The sequence below is a fragment of the Psammomys obesus genome, unplaced genomic scaffold (genome assembly GCF_907164565.1).
Source record: "Psammomys obesus unplaced genomic scaffold, mPsaObe1.curated_primary_1811, whole genome shotgun sequence".
Taxonomy (NCBI): Eukaryota; Metazoa; Chordata; class Mammalia; order Rodentia; family Muridae; genus Psammomys; species Psammomys obesus.
In genome coordinates, this window is record NW_026585504.1 from 5412615 (window position 1) to 5433136 (window position 20522).

General features: G+C 44.2%; 1 protein-coding gene across 2 annotated transcripts in view; it reads right to left on the reverse strand.

Annotated features, from left to right (window-relative positions):
- The window catches only part of Pank2 (pantothenate kinase 2), a 34706-nt gene extending 18953 nt beyond the window's left edge, over positions 1-15753 (reverse strand). The window contains exons 1-3 of one of the 2 annotated variants that reach the window (XM_055609205.1): positions 15252-15753; positions 4314-4666; positions 166-419 (exon numbers count right to left, since the gene is read on the reverse strand). In XM_055609205.1, the coding sequence (XP_055465180.1) occupies positions 166-419; positions 4314-4666; positions 15252-15723 (1079 nt within the window). In that variant the 5' untranslated portion in view covers positions 15724-15753. The remainder of the gene's footprint in view (positions 1-165; positions 420-4313; positions 4667-15251) is intronic. The other variant, XM_055609279.1, reaches the window with a different exon arrangement.
- Positions 15754-20522: the final 4769 nt, after the last annotated feature.

Genomic DNA, 20522 nt, shown 5'->3' on the forward strand with positions numbered 1-20522 from the left:
CTTTAAAAGGTCATGATATCAGAATGTTTAAAGAGAAGCAACATATGCTTGCCTAGTTTCAAAATTCACATAATTTTAATGGGTGCTGTAAATGTAGCTGTGATAACCACTCACTCAGTAAACCTACCATATCAAGTATATATAATGACTATATGAAGGATTTACCTGGTGCCTGTGACTCTCTTATAATTATCTTTGGAATAGACTGCTAAGATGCTAACCCCTGAGCCGATGTTCACCAGAAGCAGAGGGTATGGATTTTTCAAATCAAATGGTAGCTTCTGACATTTTTCAGAATCAGCAGGGTTTTCAAAATAATAGCACTGTGACCGTCCATTGAATCCAACTGAGTCAATGTACAAAATTCCTTTTATTAAGCAATCTAGTTCATCCAGTTTTCGAAGTTGAAGATCACCTATCTGTAATAAAATAAGAATGTTATCAGACTTTCTAATAAGCCAACAGTTTGTTTTTTGAAACAAAGTCTCACTGTAACCTCTTGCCCCAGCTTACTAAGTGCTAGGACTACAACTGTGAGCACCACATCTGGCAACCAACAAACAAAATTTTAAATTCTATTTAAAAACACTTCTCTACATCGAAGGAACCATAAAAGTGTGCCCTCGAATACGCAGCTTTTGTATACTTTTTAGAGCAGACTTGGGGACAGGGAAAAGGAGGATGGACCACCAAGACAAACTCGGGCTCCCACAAAGTACTGTAAACTACTGTAACTGTCCACATACAAACTACTGTAACTGTGGGGTGAGCAACAGAAAACAGGACCTCTGCTAACAGGGACAGTGAAGTCAGGATGCAGTGGAGCCCATGGCTTATCAGAGTACCTGGTAACAATGGCAGTATCCATAGACTGACATGCTGGGATGAAAAAAAGAGTTTCACTGGTAAAGTTTTTGCCACCCAAGCAAGAGGACTGGAGTTCCATTTCTGCATACTCAAACAGCTGGGTGTGGTGGCATCTACCTGTATTCCCCAGTAATAGGAAAGAATGGGAAGGGGACTCCCTGCCCAGATGGCCTAGTCTAACCAAGAAGCCCATGTGGACAGCTCTTTATGATCAATACCAAGCCTGGCCTCTGGATTCCATGTAAGTGAGCACACACTAAGGGCACGTGCATATGCTCTCTCACACAAACACAAACACACTCTCTTTCACATGCACACGCACACACATACACAAACAACTCTCCCTCCCCAACATCCACCTTTCAAAAGACCATCTAAAGCTATCTAAGTACCAAAGAAAACACACTTTACTACTTCATAACCTGAAGCTGAGGGTATAATTCAATGGTGTGCATAATGCATGAACTGGGTTCAAGTCCCAGTTTGAAAACAAAAACAGCCAGGGCTGGAGAGATGGCTCAGAGGTTAAGAGCACTGGCTGTTCTTCCAAAGGTCCCAAGTTCAACTCCCAGCAACCACATACATGGTGGCTCATAAATATGCATCTATAATAAGATCTGGTGCCCTCTTCTAGCGTGCAAGTACACACACAGGCAGGATACTGTATAAATAATAAATAAATAAATAAAAAACAAAAACAAAACCTACCTGAAGCTAAAGGACTATAAAGTGTCCAAGGAAATAAGATTTAAAGTCAAGCACAGTGGCACATACCTGTAATCCCTATGCTCAGGAGGGAGGAAGCTTGAAAGTTCAAGATCAGACTCAACTACAAGAGACCTCCAGCTCAAAAAAAAGAAAACAGCTTTTCGGAAGAGCAAAGCTTAATATCATCAAACTTTAAATCTTTTCATCAACTTAATTCCTTTCATATAACAGGGAAATGCTAGATTATTTTCATACTACGAGGGAAGTACAGCAATCCTACCTAAGCAGGGAAAATGTCAAGACATGTTTAGTCAAATCAGAAACTTCTTATAAACTATAACTGAGTTTATCTATTTTACATCATGTTTATATATACATGTGACATATAGTTATGCATATCTATTAAGATACAGAAATTTGAGCCAAGGCAGTGGTACACACCTGTAATCCCAGCACTCAGGGAGGCAGAGGCAGGCAGATCTCTGAGAGATCAAGGCCAGCCTGGTCTACAAAGTGAGTTCAGGACAGCCAAAGCTACACAGAGAAACCCTGTCTCAAAAAAAACAAAAAACTTAACAAAAAGATACACAAACCTCTCATGGTAACTCTGAAGAACGCTGACTAGTTTGAATACTGACTATAACATGCTAATATATTACAACAGTGTAATACCTCATAGCCACTGAAGAACCCAGTTCTGGTATAAACCACACTCTATTCAATTATAATTATACTCACTCAATTTATTCCAGTCTCTTGTGAGCAACAAAAAGGTAGTAACTTCAGGGAAGTTCTTAAATTAATCAATTCCTAATGAGAAATATTAAGTTCTCTTCCAACCAAAACCACACCCTTTAGATGTTTAGCACATCCCTCTATCTGGACATTCTCTCCATCAAGGTAATTCAATGCTATGTGTCAGCATTTTCACTTTTATGCTAAATACCAGCGGTAGACAAAAAAATAAAATCCAAGTAGTTTTTGACATTGAATATCAAACCAATTTCTCCTTTCATCCTTGCCAGAATTTGTTATCCTGAAACATCCTACTGTGCTACCATTCTTAATGAGTCTCCGCTCAGAGGTCATACCTAATGACTCAATCTGCAGATGATATTTTACTAATCCAACTTATTTAGAATGTAAGTTTAGTACCAGGAGGCAAATTCAATATCAAGAAAATCTGAGCCAGGGATGGTAGCACACACCTTTAATCCCAGTACTCAGGAGACAGAGGCAAGTAGATGACTCACTGGCAGAGGTAGATCTCTGTGTGAACTGGAGACCAACATGATCTACAGGGCTGTTCCAAGCCAGCTAGAGCTACATAATAAAACTGTCTCAAAAAAGAAAAGTCTTAATTCACATTTTAAAATAATTTCACAAGGGGTGTGTGTGTGTGTGTGTGTGTGTGTGTGTGTGTGTGTGTGTGTGTATACATACGGAGCCTGGAAGTGAACATCAAGTCTTTCTCAATAGCGCTCCACCTCATCTTTTGAGTCAAGGTCTCTTACTGAACCTAGCACGTGCTGACTGCCTAGACTGGCTGGCCAAACATCTCTGCTCCCCTGCTAAGGCCACAGGCACATACTCAGCTTTCTTTCCTTTTTTAAAAAAATTTATTTTTGTCAGTGTGTTGCCTGCATATATGTCTGTATAAGGGTGTCAGATCCCCCAGAACTGGATTTACAGACAGTGGTAAGCTGCTATGTGGGTACTGGGATTCCAGGTCCTCTGGAAGAACAGCCAAGTGCTCTTAACCTCTGAGCCATGTCTCCAGAACCCACACTCAGCTTTTTAATGTGGGTGCTAAGGATTCAAACTCAGGTCCTCATGCTTGTGTGGTAAGCACTTTACCTACTGTTTATAATTTTCCCAACACCCTTCATTCCATGTAGTTTTCATCAAAACTTAGGAACATGAAAAGGAGAAGCCTAGTCTTAAGGACAACAAAGTCCGGCTGGCACTGTTTCCTTGGATTCTCATACAACTGAGACCTGTTAATGGCCTGAAGTTTTCAAATATGCTACAAGGGGCCTCTACTGTGTCTTGAAAATAGAAGTTTTCTCCACCTATCAACTATGACCCAGAACCCACTGTGAGACTTTCTCTATCTATGTGACCCACTAGGAAACTCTCACAAGGAACTTACTATTCCACTCTTCACCTGGATTCAATGATGGAAAAGAACCCCCTAAAAAGCAAACAAGAAAACCCCAAGGGAAGATATAAAACCTTATTAGCTAATTATTCATGTCACTTCTATGCTGGGATTACAACAGAAAAGAGCAAGGACAACGTAGTGACACATCTCCAGCCCATATCTGGCCATTTTATATGGGTTCCAAAGGATTAACTCAGGTCCTCCAAACACTATACTGCCTGAGGTATCTCCTTAGCCCAGGACTAAATTTTAACATTTTGTATTTAACTCCTTAACGGAATTGATGTTACTCCTTGTAGGCTCTTACTGTGCTTATCCCATGCTCAAAGTTTTCATACTAAAGAAATGGTAAAATGCTTTGCTAATACATCAATATATTTCACCAGGTAAGAAGTACACTACACAGCAACTGCTAGATGATCAACTTCTGCCTGTCATTAATTTATAAATATGTTCATTTCCCTCAAGAATATCCATGCTCTATTAGAAATGGAAATGATTCTACCACTTGTAATTGGCATCATCTTAAACAATCAAATTACCATAAATTGTATATAAGCTAAAAAATGCATACTGTGAGAAAATCCTGCTCAAATTTGTATGATCCACCTCCAGTGGCACAAAAGACAGTGTGGAGACTCGAGAAGTTTTTATCTCTGCCCATTTGAATAAAAGCAGGCATGTCATGAGTGGGAAAGCGTATAAAGTGCAGATTGCCTTTGCGTCCACACAGAGTCAGGTCCTTCAGCTCGAGGTGCACGTCCCGAATTCCCGTTGACCCGTAAGCCACATTGGAGGTCAGGTACTTCCGAATGCTTTTCAGACTCTCCACTTCCTCCTTTTCCTCTTCAGCAGTGATGTCTTTAGGTTCAAAATAAACCAGCTTGACCAGGGTTCCACCAATATCCAAGCCAAACCATGGAAAAACTAAATGGGAAAGAAAAAAAAAATGTCAAAATACTTTTTTCCTAAAACTAAAGCTCTGGAAGCTTAAAAATTTTTTAAAGGCTTCAATGGACTTTTAAGTCCAATATATCTGCTGCCCCCAAAACACTTCAAAATTAAACAAATATGGGGCTGGAGAGAGCACCTACTTGTCAGCTCACAACCACATTTAACTATAGTTTCAGGGGATCTAATACCCTCCTTCTAGCCTCCATGGGCTCTAGGCACACACATGGTACACAGACATACAAACCATACACATAAAACTTTTAACTAACTAAAAAGTTAGTTAATAACTTCAGAAACATACGTAAATATGGACATGTATGTGCCTTTCCAATCCTAAATCTAGAAATTACTAATAAAAGCTTCAATTTACTTTCCTAAAAAAACTTCTGGAACACAAAAACATCTAGTCGGTGTTTGTCCAGAACCATCAATGCTAATAAGACTGGAAGCAGCCATGAAGTACACAGGGGTTGTTCTACCCAAGCAACAGATGGAGTGGCTGCCAGGAGCAAGTTCCAGCAGCCATGATGACATGGTCAGTAAATGGATTTGGAGCAACTCAGCAGGCCAGCCATTTCTATCTACCAAAAATACATCTCACCTCACAGAGGCAAAAAAATCTCTTCCCTCAGTACATGGATCAGAGACAGAGAGTTAGAGTGGCATCCACCTGGCTGCTGTCATCTAAAGGAAAGACAGCCTCCAAACCTGGCCACGTACCCATCCCATCTTCCAACTAACTCCATCCCAGAAGACAATAAACAGGATCTACACCCACTGAAACATCGGCAGCCTAGTCTATACAGCGAGTTCCAGGACAGCTAGGACTACATAAAGAAACTGTCTTAAAAAGGGAAAAACAAAAATGATGAATAAAATTTGTTCCTAACCGTGGGGGAAGGGGAGATGTGCTTTCAACACTCATCCTCACAGGAAAAAAATTTTAAAAAATTACAAAGAAAGCACAAACTTATCTATGAAACTCAAAAACAACCTGAGTGAAAGAAGCCTTGCAGAAAAGGCTACAAACTCTAGGAAACAAAAACCAATAACTTCTGCAGCTAGGAAAGAAAAAAGGTGGAAATAGAGGTAGAACCAAAAGCCCAACACCTTATCTTCCACAAGTTCTAGAATTTTCCTGGGACAGAGTGGAAACATTTAGGAAGATTTGGGAAAAAAAAAAAAAAAAAAAAAAAAAAAAACTTACAGAACCCAGGTATGGTATGATACATATTTAGTCCCAGCACAGGCAGATCTCTGAATTCTAAGCCACCCAGTACTCTATAGCAAGACGAAAGAAAGAGAGAGAGAGAGAGAGAGAGAGAGAGAGAGAGAAAGAGAAAGATCTTACTGAAATTTCATAAGGCCCTAAGAAAACCTGAGTTCTTAGGAATAGACATAAAGTACACAAAGGTAAGCAGTGCTCTTTATCAACAACAGGCATGTTAGGTGACAAAGGTACATGGGCTTCAAAGAACTAAGGGAGAGGGTTTAGAAAGTGTTATCTAATCAACCAGCTTTCAAGAAGAAACCCAAAAGAAACTTCACACAAAAGGACTACAACTCAAAGAGAGTATCTGAATCATGTGAGATGCACAGCAGCATAATTTTACACTTCCAAGAACTGTAAGAAAGATAAGATTTTATCCATAAGCTATAGGCAGAAGAATAAATGCAGGCTGACTTTAAGATCTAAAATACTTACATGATTTCAACAAAGGACATCAAGGAGGAAAGGAGTAGGAAGTGAAGGCAGCACATCTGTCTCGTAGGGAAAGGAAAGAGGGCAAGACTGAGCAGCTGGAGACAAGAACAGAAAACGGACGCTTTAAAACAAAACAAAACATGCAGTGGTAGTGCATGGCTGTAATCCTAGCACTTAGGAGGCAAAGGCAGGGGGATCATTGCAAGTTCAAGACCAGCACGGCTACATATCAATTTCCAGGCCAGGTAGGACTTCATGAGACCCTGTGTCAAAAATATAAAAATAAAAGCAGCCCCAGAAGAGAAAAGGAACATAAGATTTCTCAAATAACTAGATACAGGGAATAAGTCTACTGTGTGGGGGTGGGGGCCTCAGAGACTGTAATGTGTACACCCCACCACTTATGTACACCCCCACCCTAGGCAAGCAAGGGCTACAGAGCGAAACTGTCAGGAAAAAAACCAAGAGCTGGAAAGATGAGTCGGTGGCTGGAGAACCTGCTGTACAAGAGAACTTGAATTAGTATCCCAGCACTCAAGTAAAAATCTGGTTGTTCCCCCATCACTGTGGAGGGTAGAAACAGGAGGATGGCTGAGGCTTGCTGCCTCCAGCCTAGGACCAGGTCCAGTGAGAGACTGTTTCAAAAGAAAAAAGCAAGGACTGTAGAACAAGATACTCATTGTCTTCCTCTGGTCTCCACACATGCAAAGGCATACACACATGCACATGCGTTTGCATGCGCACACACACAGCAAGAGAAAGATATAAATGAAAATACGGGACATAAAGCTACAGCAGTGATCAATAAATAAAATGAAATCTTGGAAAAGCCACTGAAACAGACCAAGACCAAAAAGAAGATCTGAGGATATGCATTTTGCATGCTATTAGCCCACTCCCATTTTTGAGATTATCTTTCTCAACAAACTGTTTCTATTTCTACTGACTTTAAAACAAAAACAAAAACGGGGGCTGGAGAGATGGCTCAGAGGTTAAGAGCACTAGCTGCTCTTCCAGAGGTCCTGAGTTCAATTCCCAGCAAGTACATGGTGGTTCACAACCATCTATAATGACATCTACTGCCCCTTCTGGCTTGCAGGTGTGTATGCAGACTGAACACTGTACGTATAGACGTATAGATATATAGATAAATAGATGGATGGATGGATGGACGGACGAATGAATAAATAAATGAAGTGTTTAGAGAGCTCCGTGCTAAGTGCTTGCCCAGCATGCATGAGGCTCCAAGTTCGATTTTCAACACTGGGGTGTAAAGGGGGAACAGTCTAGTAAGTAGCAGTTTCATGTGTGTGGTTGTGTGTACACATGGGGCCAGGAAGCAGCAAGTGTTTTCCTCAATCATTTCTCACCTTACTGTTTGAGTTTCTCACTAAACCTAGAACTAAAAAATCTGCATATATTGGCAGACCCAGGAATCCTCTTGTCCCCACCTCTCCAATCTTGGGTCTGCATCATGCTATTAAGTGGGTACTAGGGATACAAATCAGGCTCTTACCTCTGCACAGCAAACACCTTACAACTGAGCTATCTATATTTTCTCTACAAATTCACAAACTTACAAAGTCAAAGATAAAACAGTTCATAAGGAGAGACTTTTAAATTAAGTATCTTGGTAACCAAAGTTTAAAAGGGACACAAGATTAACTAGGGGAAAAAGAGGGGAAAAAAAAAAAAGTAGCTCAGATGGGCACGATAGCACAGACCTGTAATCCCAGCCCTCAGGCAGGCAGAGGCAAGTGACTCACTGTGAGTTTGAGGCCAGGCTGGTCTACAAAGCAAGTCCAAGACAGCCAGGGTTACACAGAGAAATCCTGTCTATTAAAAAAAAAAAAAAATAGTTCAAGGGACAGAAGCTGACTCCATGGGTAAAGTGCTTACTGTAAAAACATTAAGAAGTAAAACAGAAGCCTTAATCCCTGGCACAAACGGAAGGAGCTAAGCACATCAGCACCCACCTGCAATCCCAGCATTCCTAAAGACAAGTGGGAAATGGACACAAGAGAATCCCTAGAAATCCATGGGCAAGCCAGCAAACAAAGGGAACCTGTCTCAAGCAAAATGGAACCACACTCAAGATTGTCCTCCGACCTCCATTCCCATGCCATGCCCCACCCCCCACAGCCATACACATATAAGATTCTTTAAGTAGTTCAAAATGAGGTAAGGAAAAAAAAATACATGAGAGTCAAAAACACTAAAAAATCTTTATCACTGAGGGGCAGTTGGACATTTTGGTTTCCAAACAAATATAGGGACATTTATAACACAACAGTTCCACTTTGCCAACACCAATGTTCCTTAAAAGCCAATAAACCCCTTTTCTAAATTAGTATTGCCAAGCTACAAAAGGCTTTGTTTTCTAGACTAATGAAATTTAAGGGCATCTCACGATTGACAATGTCCCAAAACTCGCAAGTCCCAAAGACTTCCCTCATATGCTACAGCATACAAAGCGTCACCTTCAAAGAGCTTGTCCTCCACAAAACCGAGGGGGGACCATAACCCCAGTGTTCTCATACTTCCCATATGCCTGTATGCTCTATACATACACTGTCAAAACAGTGTTTTACTGTATGTCACTGTAGCTCAATAAAAATGTTTAAAGTTTCACTAAGCCTATCTTTCCATCTGGAAATTGAAAGGAGGGGGAGATGTCTCAGTGAATAAAGACTGTTATGCTCTGCAAGCCGGAGTCTCTAGAATCCACATTAAAAAAAAAAAAAAGAAGAACAAACTCAGCATAGTTATGCACCCATGTAACCTCAATTTAGGGAATGGAGACCTGTGGATCCCAAGAATTTATTGGCTAGCCACCATTACTGATAGGATGAGCTTTCTGTTAGTAAGAGACCCTGATTCACGCAATAGCACAGCAAGAGGAAGACACCTTAGGTCCAGCTCAGGACTGTGTATACACTTAGATGTGTGTATGCTCTCTCGTGTTCTCTCAAAAAACCCTACCTCACTGGATAATGAGACCTAAATAAAATACCTGGGGCACAGTGTTTAACAACCACTTGTAGCTATGTAACTATCATTAGCATCTTGCTGCCATCATTTTTTTTTAACCTATTTAAAGCAATGTTAAAATTGCCAAGTATTTGCCAGGCAAAAACTCTATCACCAACCAAGTTACATCTTCACCCTCTATGTCTTTTTCTTTTCTTTTCTTTTTTTTTTTTTATTGAGAAAGACTGTTCTATCCTGGAGTAGTCTTGAATTCACTATGTGGCCAAAAATGACTTCAGCTTCTTATCCTCCTGCCTCAACCTCCTTGATGTTGGGATTATAAGCAGGAGCCAACATATGTGGTTTATGTAACACTGGAGATCAAACTCAGGGATCCCTGCATGCTAGAGAAGCCCTCTACTAATTAGCTACAGCCCAGCCTTCATAATTTATTTTCTTTTTAAATTTTATTTACTCTCGTGTGCTGCAGCATGTGTGTGTGTCACAGAACAACTTTTCAGGAGTCAGTTCTCTCCTTCCACTTTGAGACAGGGACTGTTTCTGCTTCTGACTGCCTCTCCTGTCTCTGCCTCCCTTCTCACTGTAGAAAGGCTGGGGGATTACAGACAGGTTCTGGGGACCCAACTGGGTAGTCAGGTTTGGACAGCACTGTCCTCTGAACCAGTCGTCATTTCCATAAGTTCAGCTGTACCACTTGTAAAAGAGTATCACAACTGGGCTTGTTGACTACTCCTCAGAACAAGCATAGGGAGGCTCACTGGACCACCCTTACCTGAGTGCCCAGCCACTCCTCAAAGTCATCTGTATGCAATGCTGCCCTAACTGCAGATGGCCAGTGAGATGGCAGGTAAAGGCACTTGACACTAAGCCTGACTGTTGGGATAATCTTTTTGTACACTGTGTGAAGGTGTGTCTGTCCTTCCCCACCTGCCTAAGGTACCTTCTGATTGGTTTAATAAAGAGCTGACTGCTAGGCAGGGATAAGCAGGACTTCCAACTAGAGACAGGAACTATGCGAAGAATTTAGAGGAGCAAGACCCGGCAGACACAGAAGAAGTCAGATGTACCAAAACTGAGGAGAGGTAACAGGCCACATGGCAAACATGAACCAATCAGGATAGACAGGGTTAATTAAGTCATACAAGCTAGCTGGGAACAAGCCTAAGCTATACGGCCCAAACTTAAATAAATAATAACAGGTCTCTGTGTCATTTTTCAGAAGCTGGCAGGTCTGAGACAGTCCGGCAATACCTGACAACCTGAATTCAATCCCTGGGGCCCACAAAGTGGGAGGAGAGAGAACCAACTCCTGCAACTTGTCCTCCTAGTTGGATATATGCACCACAGCCTATGTGTGCCCAGGAGTTCACCATCTCCACTGAAACACAGAGACCTTATTGCCATCATTAGGAGTTTAGTGATGGGGAGTCAGCGCTGAGGGAGTTCAGTTTCAGCTGGGGGAGATACGAGAGTTTCAGACATGGATGGTGTGATAGTTACGCCACAATGCGAATATTTTGCCTACTTAACCCCCAGGGGAAAAGAAGAGGGTAGTGAAAACCACATTCCTGTTATTTTTATTTCAGATTTATTATTTCACATGAGTGTTTTGCTTGAATGTATGTATGTGCACCTCATGTGTCTGGTGCCCTCAGAGGTCCAAAGAAGGCAGCTCCTCTGGGACTGTAGTTACAGGCAGTTGTGAGAAACCATGTGGTTGCTGGGACTCCAACCCAGACCCTCTACAAAAGCAACAAACGCTCCTGATGGCTGAGCCAGATCTCCAGGCCAAATCAACAGAATTTTTAAAATACTTTTACATTCCTTATGCATGCTCCTCATCTCTCTTCTAATACACAAGTCTGGAAACACACTGCTCATAACACATATGGTAGAACATTACTATAAACCAGGATCACAGTTACAAAACAAATCAGCTCCTACTTACTAGTTTCAACTGCCTTTAGAAAAGTAGTGTAGGCATGGCACGGTGGCACACACCTTTCACCCCAGCACTCAGCAAGCAGAGGCAGGAAGATCTCAGTGACTTCGAAGTAAGCTGGTCTACATAGTGAGCTCCAGGACAGCCGGGGCTATAGAGAGAGATTCTGTCTCCAAGAAAGGAAAAAAGTAATAATAAAACAAGGGTTTCTAACCTCAGCTGGCTTTTCCAATAGAGACAAAGAATTATTTAGTTATCAGTGGATTCTCTCAGAGCTATGACTAAAGTATACTCTTGGAAGGGTTCAGCAGCCAACAAGCTGCATTCTTCATCTAGCAGGGCATCCCTGGGTAGTACAGAAGATCAAATAGATGTAAGAACAACCAATACTTTGTTTGAATCCTGGAACGGTGGTCTTGTTTGTAATCTTAGCACTCAGAAAGCTGAGGTGGGAGAATCATGAGTTCAAGACCAGCCTGAGCTGCAACTGACACCATCTCCCTAACAATAACCAAAAAAAAAAAAAAATTGTTTCCTCAGCACGTTCCTTGTCTGAAATATAGTCTTTTATGATCTGTCATACAATCAGAGGAAGCAAAGAAAAGGAATATGACCAATATCAGACACCCTATTAGAAAAATAGGTCGATCAGAAGCTCGCAGGATAGTTCAGTGGGTACAAATGAGATCATCCGAGCTCAATTCCCATGACTCACCAAGGAGGAGATAACCAATTCCCATGGGTTGTTCCCTGAACTCCCCATATGTTCCCTCACATATACACAAATGCAAACACAACAAAATAGGTAAATATACAAATAAATTCCCGTGGTTTGTTTAAACTTGAAAGAGAGAAAGAAAAAGTAAGGGATGTAACTCATTGTGTAGAATGCTTGCCTTACTTGCAGAAAGCCCTGGGTTCAACCCCCAGCACCAGAGAAAACGGATGTGGGGACAAAACTCTATACTCTCAGCCTTCCAGAGATAAAGAGAATCGGCTTGGGAATGAAACACAGTCTAAAAAAGTAAAAACCTCAACCAACTTAGTGCCTTCAAGAAAGTTGAGAGCACTTTATATTAACACACCCAAAAGTTTTTCAGAATTTTCTCGAATTGCCTGGATCTGAAGGACATTTGTTTATAAAGCAGCTTTTCTGTTGGTTTATGTATTTTTTGGAAACAGGGTTTCCTTTCATAGCCCTGACTGTCCTGGCACTCTATAGATCAGGCTGGCCTTCAAGCACAGGGATCCACCTTCCTCTACCTCCCAAGTGCTCAGATTTTTTAAAAGCATGGGCCACCACACCTGGCTAATGCAGCATCTTCAATGACTCTACAGATACCTCCCCCATCTCTGGTTTTTTGTTTTGGTTTCGGAGACAGGATTTCTCTGTGTAACAACCCTGGCTGTCCTGGCACTTGCTTTGTAGAGCAGGCTGGCTTTCAAAAACAGGGATCCACCTGCCTCTGCTAGGATTAAAGGGGTGTGCCACCACCACTGGCCAGATTCTTTTTGTTTTGAGTCAGGACTTCTCTGTGTAGCCTTGGCTGTCCTGGAACTCACTCTGTAGACCAGGCTGGCCTCGAACTCAGAGATCTGCCTGCCTCTGCCTCTGAGTTCTGGGCCACCACCTAACGTCTCCAATTCTTATTCCAACTACTGAATTAGGCCCAGGAATCTGTATTCTAACTCTCCACACCATTCATTTATGTGAGAATGTGTGAGCTGCACATGGGTGTAGCTCCTCAGATACCTTCTACTTCTTGAGCCAGTGTATCTTGTTGGCCTGGAACTTTGGCAAGTAGGCTAGGCTAACTAGCCAGTGAACTTCCAGGGATCTGTCTGCATCTCCCACATGGCTATCACTGTATTACAGGCACATGCCACTGTAACCACCTTTTTAAAGCTGGGTTCCGGTAATTTGAACTTCTGAAGCAAGCAATTTCCTAACCAAGCCATTCCCTAACCCTGTAGGTAATTTTTATATTCAGTACTTGGTAGTCACAACTTTTCCTCTCAAGACAGCCTTGAATACAAAGAAACTCCTGTTTGTGTTTAGATTAAAGCAATGAAAAAGCAAACAAACAGTAAGACAGACAATTCCGTGAAACAATAGCGAGGCAAGAGCACAAAGGCTGAAATTCCTAAACTGCATTTCCATCCCACCAGAGCAGCCACTTGTCACTGGGCACCATTTTTCTGGTCAGTGAAACAGACTACCACCGCATACCTCACAGGCGCTCTGAAGGCTGAACTGTGCTGGACCCACACATAACTAATCCATGACAACACTGCAATTTCGTGACCACTGGCCACAAACAGCCCTCTACATCTGGCTAGTGGACAGATAAACCTCCAATATTGGCACTCATGTCAGATAATGTAATACACACCCACAAAAGAACTAATGCTTTTGTGTTGCTTAAAAATCAGGTACTTAGAAGCCAGTAGTGGTGGTGCATGACTTTAATCCCAGCACTTGGGGACGCAGGGGCAGGTGGATCTCTATGAGTTCGAGGCCAGCCTGGTCTACAGAGTGAGTCTAGGACAGCCAAGGCTACACAGAGAAACCCTGCCTAAAACAAAACAAAAACTAAATAAACAGAAATTAAAAACAAAAACCAAACAAACAAAAAACCCAAGTGCTTGGACTAGAGATATTAATATATACTATATATATATATAATATACAAAGTTCAGAACATTTACTAGCATGTACAAAGCCCTGTGTTCAAACCAACTACTGGAAGGAAAAAAAAAAAAGCCTACCAGGAGACTTGTAGTGGCACATCTGTGATCCCAGCACTAAGGAGGCTGAAGCAGGACCACTGCCCTCAGCATGAAGCAAACTGGGCTATACAGCAATTCTGGTATTGAATAAAAAAACAAGCAGGCACACCAAGGTTCGTGAGAAGGCTCAGCAAGTGGCTACCCTCAAGCCCGACAACCGGGGTTCCGTCCCCAGGACTAGGGAAAAGTCCTGGGGACTGCCCTGACCCTCACCTGCAGGCGTGCCACAGAGAAATGTAAGAAAACTTAAATCAAGTAAACAACTCTACCACAGGAAAAGCTAGGGCAGGGTCTTAAACTTCAAATCCTTCTGCCCCCACCTCCCAAGGGGCTGGTAATACCAAATCTCTTGCAAGTTGCTTAAACACAAAACGCCCAAACTTTCCATGGCAAACAACGCCTTTCAATCAAGGCGTTTTATGATAACCCATAAAAGCAACAGGGTGGTTAGGCTAGGCATAGACGATCCAACACAGACCGCACACATCAAGCCACTTTGCACAACACTTACAGCCTACATTAAGCATTTACTTTCCTCATATTGTAATCCGACAATCAACCCTTCACCACATGCAAAACCCAGCTCCGCTGTAAAATTCTTACAGTAGCAGGCCAACTGGCACTTTCAACAGTAGTAATGGCCGCTACACAACAGCCCTTCAGGCCTTAAAAGGGGAGAAAACACACAAAGAGAAAAAAAAGTAACTCCCTAGGCCAAAGTGAGGAACAGGTCGACTCCACTCCAAAGAAAAGGCCTTAATGCCCAGAATGCTAGGGTGGAAACAGGAATTCTCGTGGACAAGCGGAAGGAAAATGGGGGAAACCTCTGGGTGCGAGATGACCTGAATTCTCTCAGAAAGAAAAGCGAGCGAGGCTCAGAGTCGAATTTTAGGCCCCGGCGCTTCAGGGGGGACATCTTCCAGTAACCTCGAAATGGCCAAGAAAAGGCTTGATCTGTGACCACGATTGGGGACTCAGGGGCCTGGAAGAGGAGACGCCTTCTCGAGAACAGAAAAAGAGGGGTTCTCGGGAAAAGAACGGCCCAGGAGGCGGGCAGGGAGGAAGTGGCGGGGAGCCCACGCGCGGGAACCGCTCGCGACGAACAACGACGGCCGCGCCGGGGCACTTACGCGGCCGCCTCTTCCGGAGGCCCTCGCCGCGCGGGCGGGCGGCCGAGGCGGAGCCGCCGAGGGAGCCCGGCCGCTCCCGTCTCACGCCCTCCTCCGCCCCGGACCCCGGCGGCGCCGCGCTACTCGCCCGGCGCCTGAGCGGCTCCCGCCTCCGCGCTTCGGGGTCCGCAGACGTCGACTCGCCGGCCGCAGCTGAGGTGGCGGCAGCCTTGCCCTGGCGCTCCATAGGCGCGCCGACCCGGCCCGCTCCCATCCGCAGCAGCCGCAGCTGCCGCCCGAGCCAGGCCCCCAGCGCCGCCTTGCCGCCTCCGCGCAGCCCGCTGAGCGCAGGCGCACGGGGCTGCCGCCTCTTCCGTTGCGCCAACGTGCAGCGAACCAATCCGAGCTGGCTGGGGGCGGGCGCTAGGGCTGTCGTCCAATCGACTCCCCGACTCGAGCCGAAGGGACCGCGCCGCCACCCAATGACAGGCATTCAGGACGGCTGAGCGGAGCAGGCTGGGCCTGGCCTGCCTGCGTGCGAATGGCGGAGGGGTCCAGGGGACTCGGGTGAGGAGCGCCTCCTTTCGAGCATCCACGGGAGGGATGGCCAGCCCCTTCCCTTCTCGCTAGAACTCGCCCGGGAGATCACCTAGTCTCCCCTCGCTGCCGGCTGCTCAGGAATCGCGCCTCCCCCCGCCCTACCGAGCCCCTGTAGCCAGTGTTAGCGGTGCTGGCCGCGACTAACCTTAGCCTTTGTCCCTGCGTCTGGTTCTATAGCTGCTGTAGGGGCCGCACAACCGTCCGCATTGTACATGGAAACCATCTTTTGTCTTCCTTTGTGTTTGGGCTAAGACCCTTCATTCCCTGTACCAGAAGGAATGAAAAGACTGGTCTCCATGGCAACTGGCGGGAGGAGGTGGATTCTAAATCCTTCACCTACCTCCTGTCTGAAGGAGGCGTTGTGAAGGCCTCGCAGTTGGGTTGGTTTTTTTGTTTGTTTGTTTTTTGTTTTTAATGTGTTTGAGCATTTTTTTTCTGCACGTATGTCTTTGCCGCAGGAGCGTGCCTGATGGCTCGCTGAAGGATTCGACATAGATCCAAGAAAACAAACCCTGCTTCTCTGCGAGAACAGCAAGTGCTCTTAATCGCCGAACCATAGCTCCAGCCCCCAGGGTTGGCTTTTTGCAGAAGACAGGGATCTCCTTTTTTGTGGTATGTTGGAAACAGAAAAATAAATAAATAAATTAGTGACTGGATTTCTTTTTAATTGTCACTTTTAACAGCCCTAAGTTCCTCTCATATGCCAGGGGTCTTTTCCAATATCCTGCACAGTCAAAGGCTGCCCTGACTCTGGATATCCCACTCATCTGTACGCATAAAATAATCCCTCAGTCCCTCAGTTTTAAGTGACTGAGGCTTTCTCACTATTTCCCAAGTTCCTTTCCTGGGAGGCCATAATGTCCCCCGAATGATAGCCCTTTTAGCTTATCTTCACTCCATCATTAACAGTACCAGGCTGAGCTTTTGTGTCCGCTGAATAATACTCCTATAGTCACTCCAATCTCGTGCTCCACAATGTAGCATTAACTCTGGAGACCTTATTTCTTAATGTGAAATCCCAGCTCCTGCAGGAAACCACCCCGTCTTGTTCTAACAAGAACCAAGGATACCCATAGCAGAGCTGGAGAGACCAGTCAACAATTAGGAGCACTGGCTGCTCTTCAGAAGACCAGGATTTAATTCCCAGCCCCCACATGGCTCACAACCTCTAGCTTCAGGAGACTTTACTCTCTGTCTCTGGGGGCCCCCTGGAGTACCAAGCACTCACATGATCATAGTGAGATGCATACTGCCAAATACATGCTGTCTCTGTCCCATGTGTAACAACTATACCAACCCAGAGCACTGGGCTAGGGCCTGAGAAGAGTTCCTTCTAGACTTATGGCTGAAATCTTCAGACATCATTGGAATTCTGAATTATGTACAGTCAATAGACAGATGAGACAAAGTGGGAGCCATCAAAGTCATACTGCTGAACATAGCATGCCCCCTTCCACATTTGGGCTTATCCAGCTAGTGTTCGCTGGATCTACAGGCCTAAAGGGCTTGCTCTAAGTATTGCAGCTCTGAAGGGAAGGGTTTCCTGGCAGTCTCCCATTGTCCAATAAACATCATACAATAGATTTATCGGGAGGGAAAACCCATGAGGGTGGCTGCCTCTTCTCAGGTGAGAAACAGCAGGAAACTGAGCAGTCACAGGCATTATATAGGTTTTCTCGGGAGAAGGAGAGCTTTCTAGGGTAGAGTTTTCCAGGGTGAGAATTGGTGGGATTTCAGGTCCTAAGCTTGGGGGAGCTCAGAGATGGGTGGGGTTTTTTTCTTGTAGGATGGGCCTAGCTACTCTCCTGCCTCAGGGCTGGGAATGACTGTTAACAGCATTAGAAGATGACTGGGCCCTTAGGGAGGTCTGGGACAGAGCCTGGCCACTTGCCTGCCTTGAGGGTTTACAAAGTTTACAAAGTGAGTCTAAGCTGGGAAGGCTTTCCCTGCCGCTAGAGTTGGTGGTGAATAGCCAATACTGCCCCCTTTTTTGTTTACTAGTGATAAAAGTCGGGTCAGAAAGTGGGGCAACATTATCATTAGACTACTTCCTGCTGATTAGGAGCATTCAGTTCCTTGGGCAAGTTTGATCTTCACCCAACAGGATATAATCAGGTGGTGTAGGCCTCTGCCTTCATAGCTCTAAGGGCAAGGAATCCTGCAGTAACTGATTAAAAGTCAGTTAGAAATCTTTTGAATCTGTTATTGAAGAAATGTAGACAAGTTTATGAGGCAAGTACTAATTAATCAATTAGTAGGATTCTCCATCTTTTGGTGGAGAAGGGTAGTTAAGGTAGTATCCAATTCCGTACTGGATTGTCAGTGATCCACTGGCCAGAGGCATCTAGCTGTTTCTTAGATATTTTTAAAAGATCTGTCTGGAGCTGTCGGATCTTGGTTAGCAGAGAAGCAACATTTCTTCTCAAGGAAGAGACAAAGACCACCTCTCTCTGCTGTTAGTAAATCTAATCCTTGCCAATTTTTAACATTACTGTGGCCAGTAAGTCTGTTTGTCCTTGGAGGGTCAGGATGGTCTGAGCAACCCATTGGAGATCCTGGATAAACAGAGGATCAGTTTATAAACAGTAAATAGCTAGGGAAGTAGTCAGTCCTGCCACTCAGGTGCAACAATTCTGCCATTATTGCTTCTGAAACTTGTTTACCTAAACTTCTGAACGTCTACCCTGGCCAAATGCTGCTTGCAGTGGGGTCTCAACCTGAGAGGGGTCTGGGACCTCTTCCGTTTGCACTCTTATATTCTTTATGGGGTTGGGACATTCTACACAAAGACAAGCTCCTGGATCTCAGTGTGGCAGTCCTGCATGCTGGGTTAGTGCAGGACCATGAATTTCCATCTTGATTTGTCCTCGCTAGGGTTTACACTGTTCCCAGGTTGTAGTTAAGCATCACAGTAAGTGATTTAAAGGAGGTGGGCTGCTCTATCACCGTCACCAAGGCAGCACATGGACAGGAGGGAGGTGGGGTGGGGGAACTAGGTGGCTTCTTCCCTCCACCTGCACTAACCAATCGTCTTTCCTCACCTACTCAGTAAGGAACCTCCCTCTGGCTCCTGGAGCCTGCTACACCTCTGGGCCTCACCACTTGGGCAACTCTTTAGTTATTAAGACACTAGTTCTCCCTCTGTTGGAACCCTCCCCATTTCATTCCTTCTCTCCCTAGAGCTGCCTGCTAAGCCCTGCAGCTTTCTTAAGCCCTTCTGGATCTCTGCGACCTTGTCTTTCAGCTCTGTCCTGAAAGTCTCATAGCTTGTCTAGGCCCACCTGGGCTTCTTTGTCTCTGAGCTCCCACCTGTTGCTTTTAGAAGGAACTCCCTCCAACAGAGTTCCTTGTGACCCTTTCTTTCTTCCTCCACAGTCTCAGATTTTATTAAAACCTCACTCTGTACCAACAGCTTGGCCTCAGTACAGTTCAAATAGCTCAAACTGGTATGATTTTCCATGATGGCAACTTCTGTCACTGCACAAATGATTTAAAAAAAAAATCCTTTATATTTAGTTAACGATCCATGGCACCCCCAATGAGAGATGGGGCTCACTGGTAAACCTCACTAGAGTACTCATCACAGCTGCCCATCAGGCATAATCACTATACAGAAGGTACACATCCCACTTCCTCAAGCCCTAGGTATAGACACAGCAGGAGTGGTCCAAAGCTCCTCACATCCCTTATATCGCCCCTTTTTTTGATGATATTGATCCCACATACCATCTCTTGTTTCAGACCTTAACCTCTGCATATCAGCTATTCAATAATGCTTTCCTGACCACTTTGGAAAACGTTGGTTGTGTGTTCCTCATGTGTCAAACTCACAACCACCATTTGTGGTTTCATCCATTGTTTTACTAGATTCTTTCACTTTGCCATTTCTTAATTGTTCAAAGCCAAATGTCTCTACCACTCTTTATCTCTCCCACATCTCTCTCACTGCTATCACAGACTGCTTTAACTCTTCATGAACACACTTTGTGGGCACACTAGAGTCTGTAGACCCTAATAATACCCTAACTATTACTATCATCCAGCCCCTATGTCCATACATTCACAACGCCTAAGTTATCTGTGACACTCAACTATTGTCAACGTTGTCTACCTGCCGGGCAGTCTTGGACTTGTGCTCCGGTGTTGGTGTTCCTTTTTCCAATGCTAGGGGCGGTACCCAGTGAAGAACCCTTGCCAGTTGTCATCACCACGTTTATAGCAGCATGACATGAAAAACGAATGATTCGGGTCATACCCTTTCTAGCAGTCCTGGGCATAAGTGCTGACGTCACCACTGGAGTGGCAGGACTGACTACCTCCCTAGCTATTTACTGTGGTTTCCCTCTGTTTATCCAGAATCTCCAACGAGTTGCTCAGACCATCCTTACCCTGTCTCAGAAAACGAACAACAACAAAGACGTGAGCTCTCACTAGTCGTAGTAGCACATGCCTTTAACCCCGGGGGCCTGGCCCTAGGGAACCTTGTAAATTTCAGCTTTCACAGACAAGTAAAGTTTGTTTACTTCCCAAATTTCATGAAATTTCCCCTTCTTGAAAATAGTTCAGCTCTAAGAGAAGTGCATAGAACACTAAGTTACATCAACAGCCTGCCCAGATTTTCTGTTTTACTGTGTTCTGGTCTTGTTTGTTTGTGGAGGTGGCTGGGTGTTGTTTACAATCATTAAAAACAAA